This window comes from Phascolarctos cinereus, unplaced genomic scaffold (assembly GCF_003287225.1).
Source record: "Phascolarctos cinereus isolate Bilbo 61053 unplaced genomic scaffold, phaCin_HiC Scaffold_726;HRSCAF=1367, whole genome shotgun sequence".
Taxonomy (NCBI): domain Eukaryota; kingdom Metazoa; phylum Chordata; class Mammalia; order Diprotodontia; family Phascolarctidae; genus Phascolarctos; species Phascolarctos cinereus.
Window position 1 is genome coordinate 116,092,965 of NW_027556098.1, and position 17,140 is coordinate 116,110,104.

Genomic DNA, 17,140 nt, shown 5'->3' on the forward strand with positions numbered 1-17,140 from the left:
AGAGGCCAATGACACTGCTAAATCTTGATTATAATATTTTTCTTAGAATCACAGAATGTTAGTATTTGGCAGTCACCTAGGACAAATCTCTCATTTTGCAGATGAAGAAACTGAAGACCAGGGTTAAATGACCTGACCAAAGTTACACACTAAGCTAATGTTAGAGCCAGGATTAGGACTCATGTCAACTCGTAGCCAAATACTCTTTCTGTTATAACAAACTATCCTGCTTTAAAAACAAAAACAAAAATACTGGGAAGACCAACAAAAGGCTTAATAGACAAGAAATCATAAAAAGGCAAAATATAATCAACTAGTGAATTTATATTAAGAATCATCAGGGAATATTCCAAAGGAGGAAGGGAAGTATTATTAAAAATTTTGATCAATCCATGAAAAGATATAATATGCCAGAGAAACTGCTAAAATATAAAGTGAACAAAAAGACTGATTTTCACAAGCCACACAAGCAATCCATATTTTATAGCTACAACATATACACAAGAAACAGTAATTGGTAAAGTGCTGACTGGGGGATCAGGAACACTGAGGTTCAAATCCTACCTCTTATACTTAAGAGCTCTGTGACCATGAGTAAGTCCTTAATTTAACTTCTCAGTCTTATCTTCCTCATCTGTAAAATAGGGATAACTATCACACAAGCTTGTCATGGAGTGTAAATGAGAAAATATATGTAATGTGCTTTGGAAATATCAAATAAATATCAGTTGTGGTTACTACTATAATATGGAGTCATTATATGGGGTACTAAGCAGTGTCCATTCACTCAGCGGGCAGGCTGGAAAAAACAAAGGGGGATGAAGCAAGGCTGCCTACAGTTTACTTTATTGTATACATAGTTTATACTTCTCATAAAACATGCATGTTAATTTGAGGGAAGTCCACTGGAAAAATGGGGGTGGTGAAACTCAGGCTGAATCAAGTCATGGGTAGACATCACCACATTGGCAACATCAAAAGGATACTGTATTTATAATGTATAAAGATAATATGCTACAATAAAGTCCAATTGGATAAATAACCTAGATATTTAAAAAATCCAAATTATGAAAAAAGGAAAGATAAAGGAATAATATTTTCCTTACTTGTGGAAAAGAGAAAAAAAATTCATCTACTGAACAAATGGAAAAAATTGTTGGAAACGAAATTTATTTAATTCTATAAAAGGGGAAATGGTTTTATGAAACATAAAGTAATATAGCCAAAATAAAAGAAACGGACAGGGGCAAGGGGACTTCATGATAACTTTATTTGGTGAAAATCTGACTTTTAGAATCTGTAAGAAATTGCAACAAATTTATAAAAGTAATGCTCATTTTCAATGTACAATTTCCAATCAAATGATCAAAAAATATGAAAATAAAAATTAGACTGTTCTCATTGAGTATGACTTTTAAAAAGGCACTAAAATTTTATAAATATATAAGATTAGAAAGGAATAGATTAAATATTTTTATTATTATTTTATTAAGTTTCAGGTTTTTCATTGAAATATAAACAGAGGATTTAATGGTTTTATATGGCATTTTATTCCTTATTTTATTTGACTGTATTTGTTGACATTGTTATTGCATTTAAAATAGTTTTATGTAAAGACTGTAACAGAAAAGCTGGAGCAAGAGTGAACAAAATGTGTAACGTCAAATGAAGAAAAAAGGTAATGTAAAAATGAAGGATGAGCCTATGAGAATTTTGGTATACACTTCAAAAGGGAAGATTTTTCAAAAAGATACTGGGAAATGAAAATAAAGAAAGAGGAAAAGAAAGTTAGCATGTGGGAATTCAGGCAGTATTATATCAGAACAAGGAACTAATAAAGTAGTTTCTGAAGCCAATTTTCTTAAGTATTAGGTATATATGGTTCCTACCAATAGAGATCTTTCCTATGGTAACATGGAGCAAGAAGACCATAATAAAAGAAAGGCTTCATATTTGCTGTTAGAAAAAAGAAAGGTGGGTGTGATGAGTACAGAATTGTTTATACCTCTATATTTTAGCATTAAGGTGGAACAGATAATTTTAATTGGAAAACAAATTTCTATTTTCATCTGTCCATGTTGAAATGCTAGTGGGAAATGCAGGCACTATTGATAATGAAAAGTTCATTTGAAAAAATACAACTTGTGAAAAGGAGGGGGGTGAATGAAGATTTTAGAATGGAGGATCAACCCTAAGAGCTGAAGAAAAAAATCAGGAAAAACATATACTATACCCAGAAAATTAATTTATAGAGTTGAAGATAAAGAGATTAGACATATACTGCAGAGGTTACACAGATTAGAAGAACTAGGTCAAACGTGAAACAGCACATAGAATGCTTTATATAACAAACTGCTTATTAAAGCCAAAATAACAGCTGTCCAAGAGAATAGTAGAAGGAAGAGGAGATCTGGCCAAACTTTTGTCTTTGGAAGCACTACAATAAAAGACAAAAGGTAGTTGGCCAAGGGGCAATGAGAGGTAAGGGGGCAGCAAAAAGGAAAGGGAAAAGGGAAAGAAGAAAGACTTCTGGGATAGCCAGAATGCTAACAAAGAGTCAGAAGAACTGCATGGAAGGATAAGACATGTCATGGAAAAGGAGAAAAAGGAACAGATGGAAGGAAAACAAAGGCAACTGAAATATACCATGTTCTCATGAGATGGATACAGGATCCTTCTGGTTTGTTTAGTAAGGAGAAACTAATTGTAAATATGTAAATATGACTAATACGTAAATACCTTTTATAAAACTTGGAGCCTGCAATGAAAACGTCTTTAAGAGCTCTTTGAAAAAAATGCTGCTAGACCAATGTGAAGCATCATTATGATTGAAGACAATTGACTGCTAAAAAATAAATCCATAGACAATCTAGAAGTTTTGCTGACCCAAGTACTGTCCACTGGCTGGACTGGGGCCCTGAATTCTGTCCCTTCCTCTTCTGCCCACACCCTCTGGTGGTGATGTTAGGCATGCATCACCTATACACTGCAGAGTCAGCCTCAGATAACTAATGACTGTCTAATACTACACAAGTTATGAAAATATGCTTCTTTTTGTTTTCCATTTGAACTTGGGATTTCACATGAAGGAACCTGCTCACCAGCCATATCTCTGGCTGATACACAAGGACAGAGACTTACTGAGTTGAACAGGGTACTAAGAAAGTTAACCGCTTTGTTCAGCATCACACAGTCAATGCATGTCAGAAGTGAGACTTGAACTTGTGTCTTCCTGACTCCAAGGTGAGCTCTCTATTAATGATACCTCTCACGTACAAACAATAGATTAACACTAGCACAGGGAACAATATTCAGCCTTCAAGTATGTGCCCATTAAAACCATGTCATCATTTAATTTTTTTATCTGTAAAATGAGGGGCTTTAGCTAGATGAATCAGGTTAGATCTAAGAGCCTAATAACTATTGGAAAATGGCAAAGAATGTTGAAATGTGTTACTGCTAAAAAGAACTGACAGGTCATTCTGAGTGTGAGAAAAGAAAACTATGACTTAAAAAAAGGTTAGGAGAAGGTGAAACTAGATGAAAATATGGAAGAAGACTATCAAAAAATGACAGGTACAAAAGATTCCAAATTAAAGGGAAAACCAAGTACTAAAATATTTAGCAAAATGTGTACATCTATACCGATATCAATGTGAAAATGTGAAACTTTTTTATTTTAATATTTTGTTTTTCTCAATTACATATAAAAACAATTTTTAACATTCATTTAAAAAAAATTTTGAATTTCAGATTCTCTCCACCCCCAAGATAGTAAGCAATTTGATACGGGTTATATATAAAACCTGAAACTTCTACATAAGAACATCTGCTATTGGGGTCCCTTGCTTATTTTTCTCCAACTGGGGTTATTCCTTTATATTATTTTTACTACGCATGTAGAAACACAAAATTGTTTAATGCTATTTTTGCACTTCAAAAGTTTAGGTATCTTTGGGTGGTGAGATAGTATCAGTTTTCTTTTTAAATGAAAGGATCGTGAACATGCAAATTCCACATGACTAACAAAATACTAATTTAATCAATTTAGATGAAAACTCATTAGCTGCAGTATAAAAATAAAAACTGTCAGAGTAAATCTGGGATGATGGAATGTTCTGACAAAAAATTTGATAACTATATCATATAGAAAACATGAGAATTTGGATAGGATGTTTTCTGAGTTCCAATAATACCCAATAATGTTGGCTGTTGGTCACTGGAATCAGTGGAAAGATCAGATATGTATAGCTATAGATTAATACTGGCCAACTGGCTGGAGTGGGGAGTCTATCTAGCCAACATGTAAAGAAGCAGAGAATACATTCCTCAATTATAACTTTTGCAAAGATTATTGGGTACATTTTAATCTTAAAGATCTGTAATTTTTAATGCGTCAAATATATCTGTGAACCTGAATGTCAGAGCATTAACTAGGACTTTTTGTACCATGGGCACATACCACAAACTGTGCCTGGGGCAAGAGGCAAAAAACAAAACAAAACAAAACAAAACCCAACCCAGCTTTAGTCATGAGGGATGAAGAGGCTTACATATCGCCCTGCAGTGAGAGTGTGGAGACTGTCTTCCACCTCACAAAATGGGCCATGTGGTAGCTTCCTTATTTAACTAATTATTTTTGATAACCAAGTGTAAAAGCCAGTTTTTTTTCAGGCCAGTAAAATCAAGCAACAACATCTCCATCAAGTCAGCTTGATTGCCAGGAGGCTGCAGATAGATGCTTTTGGAAAGGGGACAAAAACGACAGTTTGAAGATACACCTCCCTCTTCCACTTTAAAAGATCACATTATGCTCAAAGGGACCTCAGGAATCATTTAGTCTAGACTTAAATCTGGAAGGAATCTTAGAGATCACCTTTGTATAACTTCCTCATTTCATAGAAGAGGCAAGAGGCCCAGAGTCGGTGTCAAAGAAAGTCAGCTGGGTTGTTGAAATCTGGCTCTTCTCAGGGGCACTAGACCAGCAAGCCCTAGTTTTATGACTCAGGGAGCAGCTAAGCAGGGGAGGGGGACCCTCGGTTCTTCCAGAGGTACCCTACCACTCTCTCTTCTTACTCCCTCCCTGGACTCTGCTCTGTGATGAATTTGAGCTGGGGCAGGCAGAGCTTTAAGAGATAGACAAAATCCTCAGTTGAGAGGAGCCATGATTCCTGGAAGACCCCAGGGACTGAGAAGCTGTCTCCTTTTCCTCACTTCAGGCTTTCCTGCCTCTAGGGAGGCATCCTCTCCCCACTTGTCAAATTCCTCTGCCTCTGTTACAAAGGTATTGACACTGAAGGGGACCCCCTTGCTGGACCATGGCCTCATCTCCCTCCCCATTCCCAGGCTGGATTAGAACTCCAATTATAGCTCTGGTAGTATGGGAGTAAAGTAAAGCTACTCTAAGCCCAGTGTGGCTCAGGCGCTAACGACTTCATTCTACTCCTGGCCTTCTTGGGTTGTGCTCTGAGCCTAGAGCCTAATGGTGCTGAAAGCAAGCAGGACTAAGGAAAAATGCCCAACACACATTATCCACATAATCTTGAGGTGTGTTTGGGATCTTCACTATAGGACTTCAATATTTGAAATGTATCTAATAATCTGTAAGATTTTGAAGCCCACTCCTCCCTAAAAGTAAAGTTTCTCCAGTGAATGTGAAAATTAGTCAAATGATGTTGATATTAGTTGGAATTCAGTCTTTAGCCATAACACACATATATGAAAAAGAAAGGCTGAAAAACAGTAGTTTTTGTCTAATTACTAGTCTTATTATATTTCATCTACAATTTAAACACTTACCTCTTTGACACTGTGTGTTACTGCCCATATTAGAAAAACTCTTGACATCACCTGGAAAGAAGTCAGGACTACAGAAGAGGGAACAATTCCTGAAAAATATTTTAGTATTGGTAAATTCACTGATTTGAGTTATCTAGCACTTTATAAAACAATTGAACACATTCCAAATTTAGTATTTAGAGCTAAATAGCATTTTAAGGTCCTTGACAAAAGAAATTGGAAGTGTCAACATTTTATAACAAAATGTTTCTTTACTCAGAAACTATGTGAAGTTACAAATCACATAAACGAAGTACCTTTACTCAAAATATAAAGAACAATCTATGGAAAAAAGACTTAAAAAAAGCTTTTCAAATAATCAATGAGCAAACCCCCATAAGAAACTTTTAATGTGTTGTTGTTTTTTTCATCTAGGGAGAAACTATCACTTTACCATCAAGGTTGATGACAGAGGAGGAGGTATGAGAATGTATCTTCCTCCCTTCTTTGAAGAGGTGGTGGGGGGAGGGCAGGGTGGTGTTAGGTGAACAGGTAAGGAACACTACTCATGTGCTGGTAATGTTAATGTACTTGTTTTTTCTTTTTTCTTTTTTTCACCTTTGTTATAAGGAATGGCTCTCTGGATGGGGAAAGTGGGAGAAAAATAAAGGTAATATAGAAACAAAAGATAATTAAAATTGTACTTAAAAATGGAACAGCATTTGAAGGTGTTACATTAATCCCATAGTCACTCCATAGACCTCAAAGCCTCTTCTTCTTTTGTCTAGAGAGATATGAGATCAACATGTACATGGACAGTTCCATTTTTGTCTTTCTGTCCTCTGGGGCCTAGAGTGCCTTGGTTAAGACACTATGTGGCATTCAGTGGTTGATGAAGCACTGCTTCATAAAATGTGTGTTTTATGTATTTTGACAGGTACTCCTACTCTTAAACATCTGTCTTTAATTTCCTGACAACAAATCTCCTTAGCACTTTCTTGGACATGCCTCTCTCTGTGAGCTTTTTGTATACGGTCCTTTGTACCCTGTAAAGCCCTCTGAATCATCCTACCCTATCCTTCTCTGCCTTCAAAATTAACCTTAGTCCTTTTCTTGGACAATATTGAATAAACAATGAAATTCTTACTCCTCATCTCTCTCCTTTTAGATGTTAATCAAAGAATTCATTTCAACAAGTTTCTATTAAGAACTATGTGCCAAATATTATGCTCGGTACTGGGGATACTAAGACAAAAAGGAAACAGACCCTGGCTTCAAGGAGCTTACACTGTCCTGGGAAGAAACAAAAAACATACAGATACAAGATACATACAGAGTAATATGGAGGGTGGGGCAGGCCCTGCAATAACAACTGGGAAACTAGGAAATACCTTGAGCTCAAACTTGAAGGAAGCTACAGATTTCGAGAGGAAGGGAGAACTTTCCAGGCATGGAAGACAGCTTGGCCAAAGGCATGGATGGATGGAGTAACAGCAAGTAAGCTAGTTTGGCTGGAATGCATTATATGAAAGGGACTGATGGGAACTCAATTTGGAAAAAAAGGCTGAAGCCAGCATGGGAAGGGCTTTAAGAGCTTCAATTTTATCCTAGAAATAAGAGGAAGACAGAATCTTCTTGAGCAGGTGAGGAACCCAGTCAGATATGTACTTCAGGAAGATGCTGGCAGCAGGGAGGAAGATGGATTAGAGAGAGGAGAGAGTGAAGGCTGGAGATCAATTAGAAGACTGCTCCAAGAGTCTAGGCAAAAAGGGGATGGAAGAAGCTACACTAGGCCCATTGATTATAGATTATGTGTGACAGTTAGTCTCATCTCTCTACTATACTCTAAGCCCCATTAGGGCCAGAACTATTTGTTATCTAAACTTTCTCTTCAAGGACCAATTATAGAGCTTAGGATACAATAGCTGTTTAAAACAAAGTTGTGCAAACACTATATCATGCAAACAGCAATTAACACTTATGCTTCATGATGTGTCAAATATGAAGCCTGGTCAAGTGTGACATTATTATCACAAATGTGATCTTGGACAAATCTCAACATCTCTGGCTCTTGGTTTCCTCACCTATCAAAGAAAGGGTTTAGTTCCATGTCTTTATAAAAAATTCTCTACCTGTAGTGGCTTACCCGAAATGTGGGCAGAGCATTTAGGAAGAAATCAAGAGTACGTGACAGGCAATTTTGCAAACAGAACTACACAGTGACAATACACCACAGAGAACAAATACAACAAATTTTCCTATCATTTTTCAGATATTGGGGAGATACACGTAAAGACATCCTGACAACAAGCTGACTAGGGACATAGAGCCCCCATATTTCCCTTTCGCAGAAGCTATTATCCCAATGTTTAACAGATGGGAAAGCATGGCTACACTTAATCTGGAGGCAGGGACATTTGAAAGTTACTTTGTAATCGAAAAAATCTAGTGTGCTACTCTTAAATTTGCTTGATACAATTTGTAGAGTAAGGACACTGTTGCGATTTGCCCCCCTTTCTGGATTTGTCCACAAAAGAAATACAGAACTTTTGCACAGCTATAATTCTGCATGTTCCTATTTTATATTTTCCTATTTATACTTTCCCGCATTTTATATTTTTGTCCATTTGCCACATTAGGTCATAAGTAGGGTCTATATACTTGTAATTTCCTGAAGCAACTATGCAGTACACAGTTCAGGGGATCACAGTAAAAGAAGAAAAACAACAGAAAAGGAGAGATCAAAGAGAGTAAACAGAATACAGTTAAAAGTAACGTTCTAAAAAGTCAATTAACTCAGCACATATACACGGGGCAATAAGGCAAAGACCTATGGTCTTATCTCATGTTACTCCCTTCCACAACATTAGGGTCCAGCTGCACTTAGTTATAGGCTCTCAAAATAAGACATATCCTTAAAGCTCAGAAATTAAAGAATTAAGTTATAACTCGACAAATATTTCTTACAATTCATGCCCAAGCTGGGGTAGCAGCCTCACCCCAAATAGCAAACTTGGGAGCTAGGGACAATTTTTAAAATAATGATCAAGTATGCAAAGGAAACCTAAAGGGAGAGATTCTCTGCTCTCACTCGTTCAAAATCAAAAGGCGTACTGTATTCTCTCCATTCTTCCACCCAGCCTCTCCTCCCAAAAAAAGGTTAATAAGTTGGATGATATTATCCCAAATCTACTATCCCAGAAACAGCAGTGTTTAGCTGGCACTGAAGAGGATGATATGAGAATTCCTCATTGGCAAAAAACCCCAAAAGCAGCCCAAACTCCTAGGTTCTCCCTCCCCCCTTATATCCTTCCTTAATGTCATTTGTCATTGTACTTGGACCTAGCAGCTCCTCTTCTCCTTTCTGAGGGCTAGAAAAGCAGATCACCAAACTTGGGAATTGTATGGGCAGTCGGAGCCAATAAGCTTTAAGTGAGGGCCTAATAATACCTGAAGTACATGGGTTTTGTGACAACTATTTCAACAAGAGGCCTGCCTTCTTGTTTCCTTCTGTTGTCACAGCTATATTTTAGATGGCTTGAGGTTGCTGTAAGTCAGAGCTACGGTAAGTATCGATATATTTATGGAGTAAATATCACCCAGATTCTAATAATTTTCTCTCTGCAGATGACAAATAATATTACTCAAAAAGATAAAAACTATAAAATATCTGGAACCAAACTATAAGAACCTACATTGTTACTCTCACCGGTTCTGTTATGTGATAGCAATTTTTCCCTAATCCTCGTATTACTATTAATTAGCATTTCTATGGCAACTTAAGCTTGCGAGCTGTTATACAATTTTTTTTCACATTTATTAGTGCTTTAAATATTTCAGACCATGCAGTTAACTGGGACTGAAGGAGAAGAATGGCAGGTACTTCAGCTCTGAGATAAAACTAAGTACCATTTCTTTCGAATAAATCAGTTCAACCAACATTTATTAAGCATACAAAGAGCTGAGCTAGTTGAACATGGGAGGAGGTTATGAAGCTTAGATAAGACACAGGCCCTAACATCACGGAACTTACTCTGATATGGGGATATCACACTGAAACAGCTATTTATATTTTATATTGTGGCTAAGCATATATATTTTACTTAAAGATGATTCATTTGGCAGTGGTTTTATTAATCTTTTCATCTTGCATGTGATATTAAGAAGTGGTTGTGTATAATGGATTACAATGTATGCAAAAAGGCATTGCATCACAATTATTCCAAAAGTGGTTTAGAAAGATTGATAAAATGATGAAGAAACAGGAATATCAATGTTTCTGAATTTAAAATATTTTGTTAAAAATATGACGGTTAAGTTTATTAGAGTAATGCAAAAAAGTGCTACGTAAAGTCTGAGTCAGGAAAAGGTTAAGAATTAAAGAAGGAACTTCAGGAAAGGTTTCCTGTCTAAGGTCTCATTGGACCAGGCTTTAAAGAATGAATAGATACAACAGGCAAAAAGAGGGTGGGAGGGCTCTTTAAGCATGGAGAAGACTATGGGCTTTTGCTCAAAAGCAGAGGTCTCAGGGGACAGGGAGTGGTCAAGTTTGACTAGCATACATAATTTATTGGGAGGAAAGGGGAGCAGTGAGTCTTAGATGAAGCTGGAAAAGTAGAGTAATGTGAGACAGAAGATTCTGAGCTCTTTGGGTTCCACATGCATGTTCATTTCTCTTGTAATAAACCTAGTTTTCACATAAGTTTTGTGAAGTTGTGATTGCCTGTTGACAAATATAATAAGGATTAATTCAAAAGCAGTATAAAAGTGTATCGAGACCTGTGATAAGGCTATAGAGTATATAAGTGGAAATAAGACTATACCAAGGGGTGGTACTATCACAGAGGCAGAATAAAAAATAATGAAATGAACCAGTTGTTCATTAAATCTTCCAAACCTTTCTATAATAAAATATTTTAACTAATACCTACTTTAACTGAATGGTATGTGCACACAAATAAATATTCTGTCACAAATCATAACTTTATTTAACAATCACCATACTGTAAAATCAGCTAGTACTTCTAAAAGTGGTTGTGGGCATGAGATACTATATCTTATATGCTTAGTATGTGGTCCTGTACTGCATTTGAGGTACAAGGTATGTCATAAATTAACAAATAATCATGAAAAAAATGGTCAACATAAATTTAGAACAACTTTTGGTGATATTTATTTATTCAAGAAATATTTGTTCCAATTAAGCTTTTTTCTTTTTTTTTAAAGCAAGGAAGGGGCATAAAAGAGGACAAGATGTGTACTAAGTAGGTAAAGTGTGTGCTGAATTTTACATCTGTGTGAAATAACAGTGGGTGTTGGGCCTATTTTTATTTCAAAAGCCTTACTTTATTTCTAGACTTCACAAAAGAATGAATGGTTCTATCATGCATAGCACATGCATATTATATTGCTCTCTGCCTAGAGGTGCAACAGCATAGATATTAAGAGTTTCACAAACAATTCATATACTTTAAAATATATCTTTCAACAAAAGTGTTGAAATTGAGTTTTGTTGTCCAGTCTCTTCGCCCAGAATTATTTTAAGTGATTTCCCTATCAGAAACCTATGCCTTATTAGCACCAAATCCAAACTGTTAATAAGCTAACCAACATTTACAAGTTAACTTAGGTAAAAACTAATTTTAGATATGTATACTTTACATTTGCATAGCACCTCATTGTTCATAAAGTACTTGCACATATATTAGTTTATTTGACCCTTCCAAAAGTACTGTAAGGTACCATTACTCCCATTTTCCAGGTAAGGAAATGAAGGCTCTGAGAGGTCCAATGACTTGACCAAGGTTACACAGCTATTAAGGGGTGCAGTAAAGCATAATAACAATGCCTAACAGTACCTTTCACATATCAAGTACTTGAGAAATATTTGCCAAATGAATCAATTATTAAAGGAGCATAATGGGCCTGAAAGTCATTGATACAATTCATAACAAGAGTCTAGAGAAGCAAGTACTAGACTTTCATGATATATAGAGAGAATTCTACTGTAGTCTCTGGATACTACCATGTACCAGTACTTTACGAAATTACATTTCCTTATGTTGCCTTGTTTGAAGGTGGAGTCCACCTGTCCATCCATGCTTTATTACTCACCAAGATACCCTGATTGTGCCCTTGTCTACAGATCCCTAATGATCACTCCAAGTTTCTTAGAAACTCTGATATCTGGTTGTCACAGCCAATGGCTAAGTATTTCTTTTATTAAGCCAGTTATAAGCCTGGGTTGTCAAACAGTAAAGAAGAAGTCAGAGTAGAATATGGTGTTGCTCCTGTGGAGTTAGGGGGAGATAATCAAACTGAACAGCAATTTCACATGAATGTCACTTGGAACAATAACAGAAACTATCGAGGTATTTAACTGCCTAACACATTAACGAATCTAAACAACTCTGAGGTTTCACCTCACACCCTGCAAATTAGCAAAAATGACAAAAAATGGCAATGGTCAAACTTGCAGGAGAGGCAATGTGGAAGGACAGGGACACTAATACATTGTTGGTGAAACTGCGAAATTGTACAACTATTTTGGAAAGCAATTTGGAATCATGTGGATAAAGTAATACAAATGTCCATACCCTCTGAACCAGAGCCTCCCTTACTGGGCTTATAGCCAAAGGAATCTACTGATAAGAGGAAAGTCCCATAAACTCCAAATTATTTATAGCAGCTCCTTTTGTGGTAGCCAAGAACTGGAAACAAAGTAGTATTCATCAACTGGAGAATGGCTAAACAAATTGTGGTGCCTCTGTACAATAAATACAGGGAGGCATGTAAAGATCTATATGAACTGATGCAGAGCAAAGTAAGCAGAGACAAGAGAACCATATGCACAGTAACCACAACAATGTAAATGGAAAGCTGAGAGAACAGAAGACAGGAGAAGAATTATGGCAGAGGAATGGTAAGAAAGATGGCTGGGAAGGCAAAGGAAAAGAAAAAATTAGGGAGAGAGGTAGAAAGAAGCTAGGAGAAGGTAATGAGGGAATAGTGGGCTGGAAAAAAAGGAGAGAAGATAAAGATATGAGGATGGAGTACAGTATACAGTGAAACGGAGGGAGGACAAACCAAAGGAATTAATCTTTCCATAGTAGTTTCTACTCACTGTAATGACTTTAGTAACAGGCTGATCTATCTCAAAGCATAAATCTGTTTACATTAACTAGATCTTTGCATAAACCTCAATCATGTCCTTCCTTAGCCTTTATCTTTCCAGATTCACAAATTCAATTTTCTTAAGAATCTCTTCATAAGTAACCTTTCTTATTGCCTCATTTTAATTACACCTTCCTCAGTTTCTTTACGTCTTTTTTCAAGTAAAAAGGTACAGACACAGTAGGAATATATTAAAACAGAAATATCCCTTCTGGAGTGATGGGCCCTGGGCTATTACTGTGTCAACTTTTCCCTCTAGACCAGAGGTTCCCAAACTTATTTGGCCTACAACCCCCTTTTCAAAAAAAAAAAATCTACTCAGCACCCCCCTGGAAATCTTTCTTTAACCCTTTAACAATTTTTTTTTGCATCACCAAAAGCTACTACTGCTCCCCTGATCATTCCAGCACCTCAAAGTGGGTGGTATCGCCTACTTTGGGAATCTATGCTCTAGACATTTTATTATATATTTTTTATTTCATATATTTTAAATATATATACATGTAACATTTGTTTGACGAAAGTAAATAAGGGCAATGAAGGCAGAAAAAGGAAAGAAATATCATAAAAGGACAACATAGATCTTAAAAGGTTGGGGGTGCACAGAGATGGGGTAAGAAGGGTATTGCTGCTAAGCAGTCATCCTTGTGCTTCTTGAGTATTGATTACATATGAGTTCTTGAAGTCTAACAGCTCCATTTCTCTTATTTTGCAAAGAATAATTTAGAATGTAAGTGTATGCATAATAAATCATCTAAACATTTACTCTTAATGATTTCCACACAAAAATCATTTTCTATGTGCAGTATGTTTGTAATAATTTATTACATACTCCCCCCATAGCCTCTCCTGTTTGTCTACTTAATCATCTCTAAATTTGTGTATACATTTTTCCTTTTACGTAGTTATATAATATGTTCTTTTGGTTCTAAATTTTTCATTTTGCATAATTTCATGTCTTTCCAAGTTTCTTTACAATCCTCATATTTAGCATTTATTGGCTATGTAGCATTCTACAAATATTACTGATGAACACAAATATCAGCAACTATTGGATATATTGGCTGTCCACAGTTCTTTGCAATTAAAAGATATAATGATATTGATGTTATTTATGTACATATTTTTGAACGAGTATCTTTTTTTTCTTTGTGATAACACTCTTGCGGTATATTCTTTTTAAACACTTTACTGCTTTCTTTAACATCACTTTCACTTCTAAATAGGGCAAATTGCGTGATTATTTTGGTAACATTGTGCATTGGTGGATTACCTCCAAAAGGATTCGGATTTGCAACTCCATTGGCAACTTGCATACCTGTTTCTCCACAACTCCACAATCAACCTTATTGTCAATCCTATTCTCCTGGAATAGCCAACTGCCTCCCAAGACAGCTCTAGTCACTTGGAACCCACAGCAAACTGGCACTAAGACCTCTCTAAGATATAGAACACCTGGCTAATGCAGAAATATTTTTCACGACCATATGCATAATGGGGATTATACTTCTTGTTTTCTCAATGGGTGGAAGGAGGGAGAGAAATTGGAACCAAAAAAAAATTAAATTTTAAAAATTAAATTAAAAAAACAACAACAAAATATAGAACACAGGGAGATTGTCCAAATTTGTCATATCTAGGGCTAGCTCTGTGTACAAGTTTAGGATGTTTTCTGTGGGTTTTTCCCATTCTTCTGATGACAGCGGCTATGAACAGCAACAGTTAACATTTTAATCATGTTTCATCCTCATTGCACAAAGAGCTTTCACATACACATCTAATGAGATTGAAACATCCTGGGAGTTGGTTATTGCCAATAATATGAACTCTTTTTACCAGTGAGGAAAACTAAAGCCTCAGGAAGCTAAGTGTTTTGCCCTAACTCACAGACTCAGTAATGGTACTGCCCAGGCTATCCTGATTTTCCACCTATGGGCCTGGGACTCAGTCGATCTTTGAAAGATCAGCAGCAGAGTGAGCTGACATCTCATGGGGAGCCTGGGCCATTTATCTATCCTGAAAAGCCCTCACTAAGTCACCTCTCTTATTTCACCAAATTACTGATTCTCACATGGAGGAAGAGATTTTCACATGAGAAGTATCTGATACAACAACTACCAAAAAGCAGGCAGGTAGTGGGTGAATTTTTCCATTTGACACAAAGCTTACTGAGGCTCTGTGCTCAATAGCACAGAAAATGGAATAGTATTAAGTAGAACCTATGTTTCTCGGTCCCTAATTTATTTACTGTATCTATAGTCCCAATGCCTAACAAATAGGCCCTTAGTACAAGCTTATGGATCAGAAAAGGAATCAGGAACGACAACAACAAAAACCTTTTAAAAGATGAAAAATGCTATCCACATTCAGAGAAAGAACTATGGAGTCTGAATACAGACTGAAGCATCCTATTTTCTCTCTTTTTGATTTTTCTTTTTCCTGGTTTTTCCCTTTTGTTCTGATTCTTCTTTCACAACATGACTGATGTGGAAATATGTTTAATATGATTATACATGTATAGCCTATATCAGATTGCTTGCTGTCTTGGGGAAGGGGAGAGAGGGAGAAAAAAAATTAGAACTCAAAATCCTATAAAAGTGAGTGTTGAAAATTACCTTTATGTGTAATTGGGAAAAATGCTATCAAGTGGGAAAAATAAAAGAAAAAACTTTTTAAAATAAAAATTAAGAATCTTTGCTCTAGAGAGCTTTTTAGTCTTAGGTCAAATCTATTTACTTTGGTACCTCACTAGATGGTGCTAGACTATCTCAGTTGCTTTAATGTAACAATCTTGGATTGTGAAGCAAGCGGAACTTAGCCATAATAAATATTTTAGAATTTACAGGAAACTTGGGAGATCATAGGAATCACAGTATTTAGAGCCCAAGGAGCATCAAACTCATCCCTCTCTTCATTTTACAGATGAAGAAGCCCCTCAGAGTTATACAGCTAGCACAGCAGATCCTTTCTCCAAACCCACACTTTAAAATTCCAAATCTAGTGCCTTTTGCTTTACAACATCTTATCCAACCTATTCATTTTACAGACAAGAAAATTCCCTCAGGTCAGTTCCTAGGGTCCCTTCAGAAAATGTCTAAAAAAAATTTTATAGCCAATGGGAACTCCTTTTTAACAGCACATGTAATTAAGAGTTATTGCTGAAAATCACTTGGGATCATAGAATTTGAGCTGAAAAGGGACTCCCTCCTGTTACAGAGGAAGAAGACCAAGTTCAGAAAAGTTAACTGGCATGTTCATGGTCAGAGGCAGGTTTCGAATTCCGTTTGCCTGCCTCTAAGTACAGCAGTCTACCTCCAACACCACATTTCTCTTCCTTCATGCCTGCCCAAATTTGCCATTCATTATTTCAACAGTGCTCTTAAAGCACCTAAATTTATTTTGCTTTCCTATACATCAATTTCCTTATTTGTTAGTTTTAGCTACTTTCAAACAGTCTATTTAAAAAGCCCCACAGACAATGTAAACCCAAGACTCATCTCCTGTTATCAATGCAGGTCCGCCATCTAGTGGCAAAAGTGGGTAACTCCAACTTACAGGAAACAAACTTGTTGGGTTTTTTCTTTTTGGTCAGTTTGGCCATTCTGCTTTCCAAAGTGGTTTCTAGCATTTCTAGTCTTTTACATTATCCTTTTGCTGCCAGACAATTGTCTATAGGCAGAACCAGTTATCTACCTAACTTACCTAGAGTTGGCTCTGTAGTCACACAGGTGTTGTGGTTCTGCAAGGTCTCTGTTCCACATTTATGGCTGCTGCTTGCCAGGGTAACAAGCTGAAGTTTATCTTAATAGAAAGTATTTTCAACAATAGCTTTCCTGACAAGGACAAGATGGATCCTTTCATATTTATCTTGGTATCTTCAACTCCCTCCTTCCCACCCCCGTCCTTAGTTTAAGGCACTGCACAAAACCGGTGCTTAATGTATGATGCATGTCAAATGAATGAATGAATCTTGGTTCCCCCAATGGCTTTTTCTTACTGAAATCCAAGTGGGCTTACTTATTAAGAGCACTTTCTCTGGACAACACCCCCAATTCCTCTGAAAAGGTCCACTGGTGTCAACTTTGCATATGTTTAAAAATTTTTTTTTAAATGTGTTGATTGGTTTGGCTGATTTTTTTCTCTTCTTCCTTCTTCATTTAAAAAAAATTATTATAGGATGGTTCTCTGG

General features: G+C 36.3%; 1 protein-coding gene across 1 annotated transcript in view; it reads right to left on the reverse strand.

The window, feature by feature from the left end:
* The window catches only part of HACD2 (3-hydroxyacyl-CoA dehydratase 2), a 95,947-nt gene that overhangs the window by 43,873 nt on the left and 34,934 nt on the right, over positions 1 to 17,140 (reverse strand). Inside the window, exon 4 of the mRNA XM_020985978.2 lies at positions 5,800 to 5,888. Within this exon, the coding sequence (XP_020841637.1) occupies positions 5,800 to 5,888 (89 nt within the window). The remainder of the gene's footprint in view (positions 1 to 5,799; positions 5,889 to 17,140) is intronic.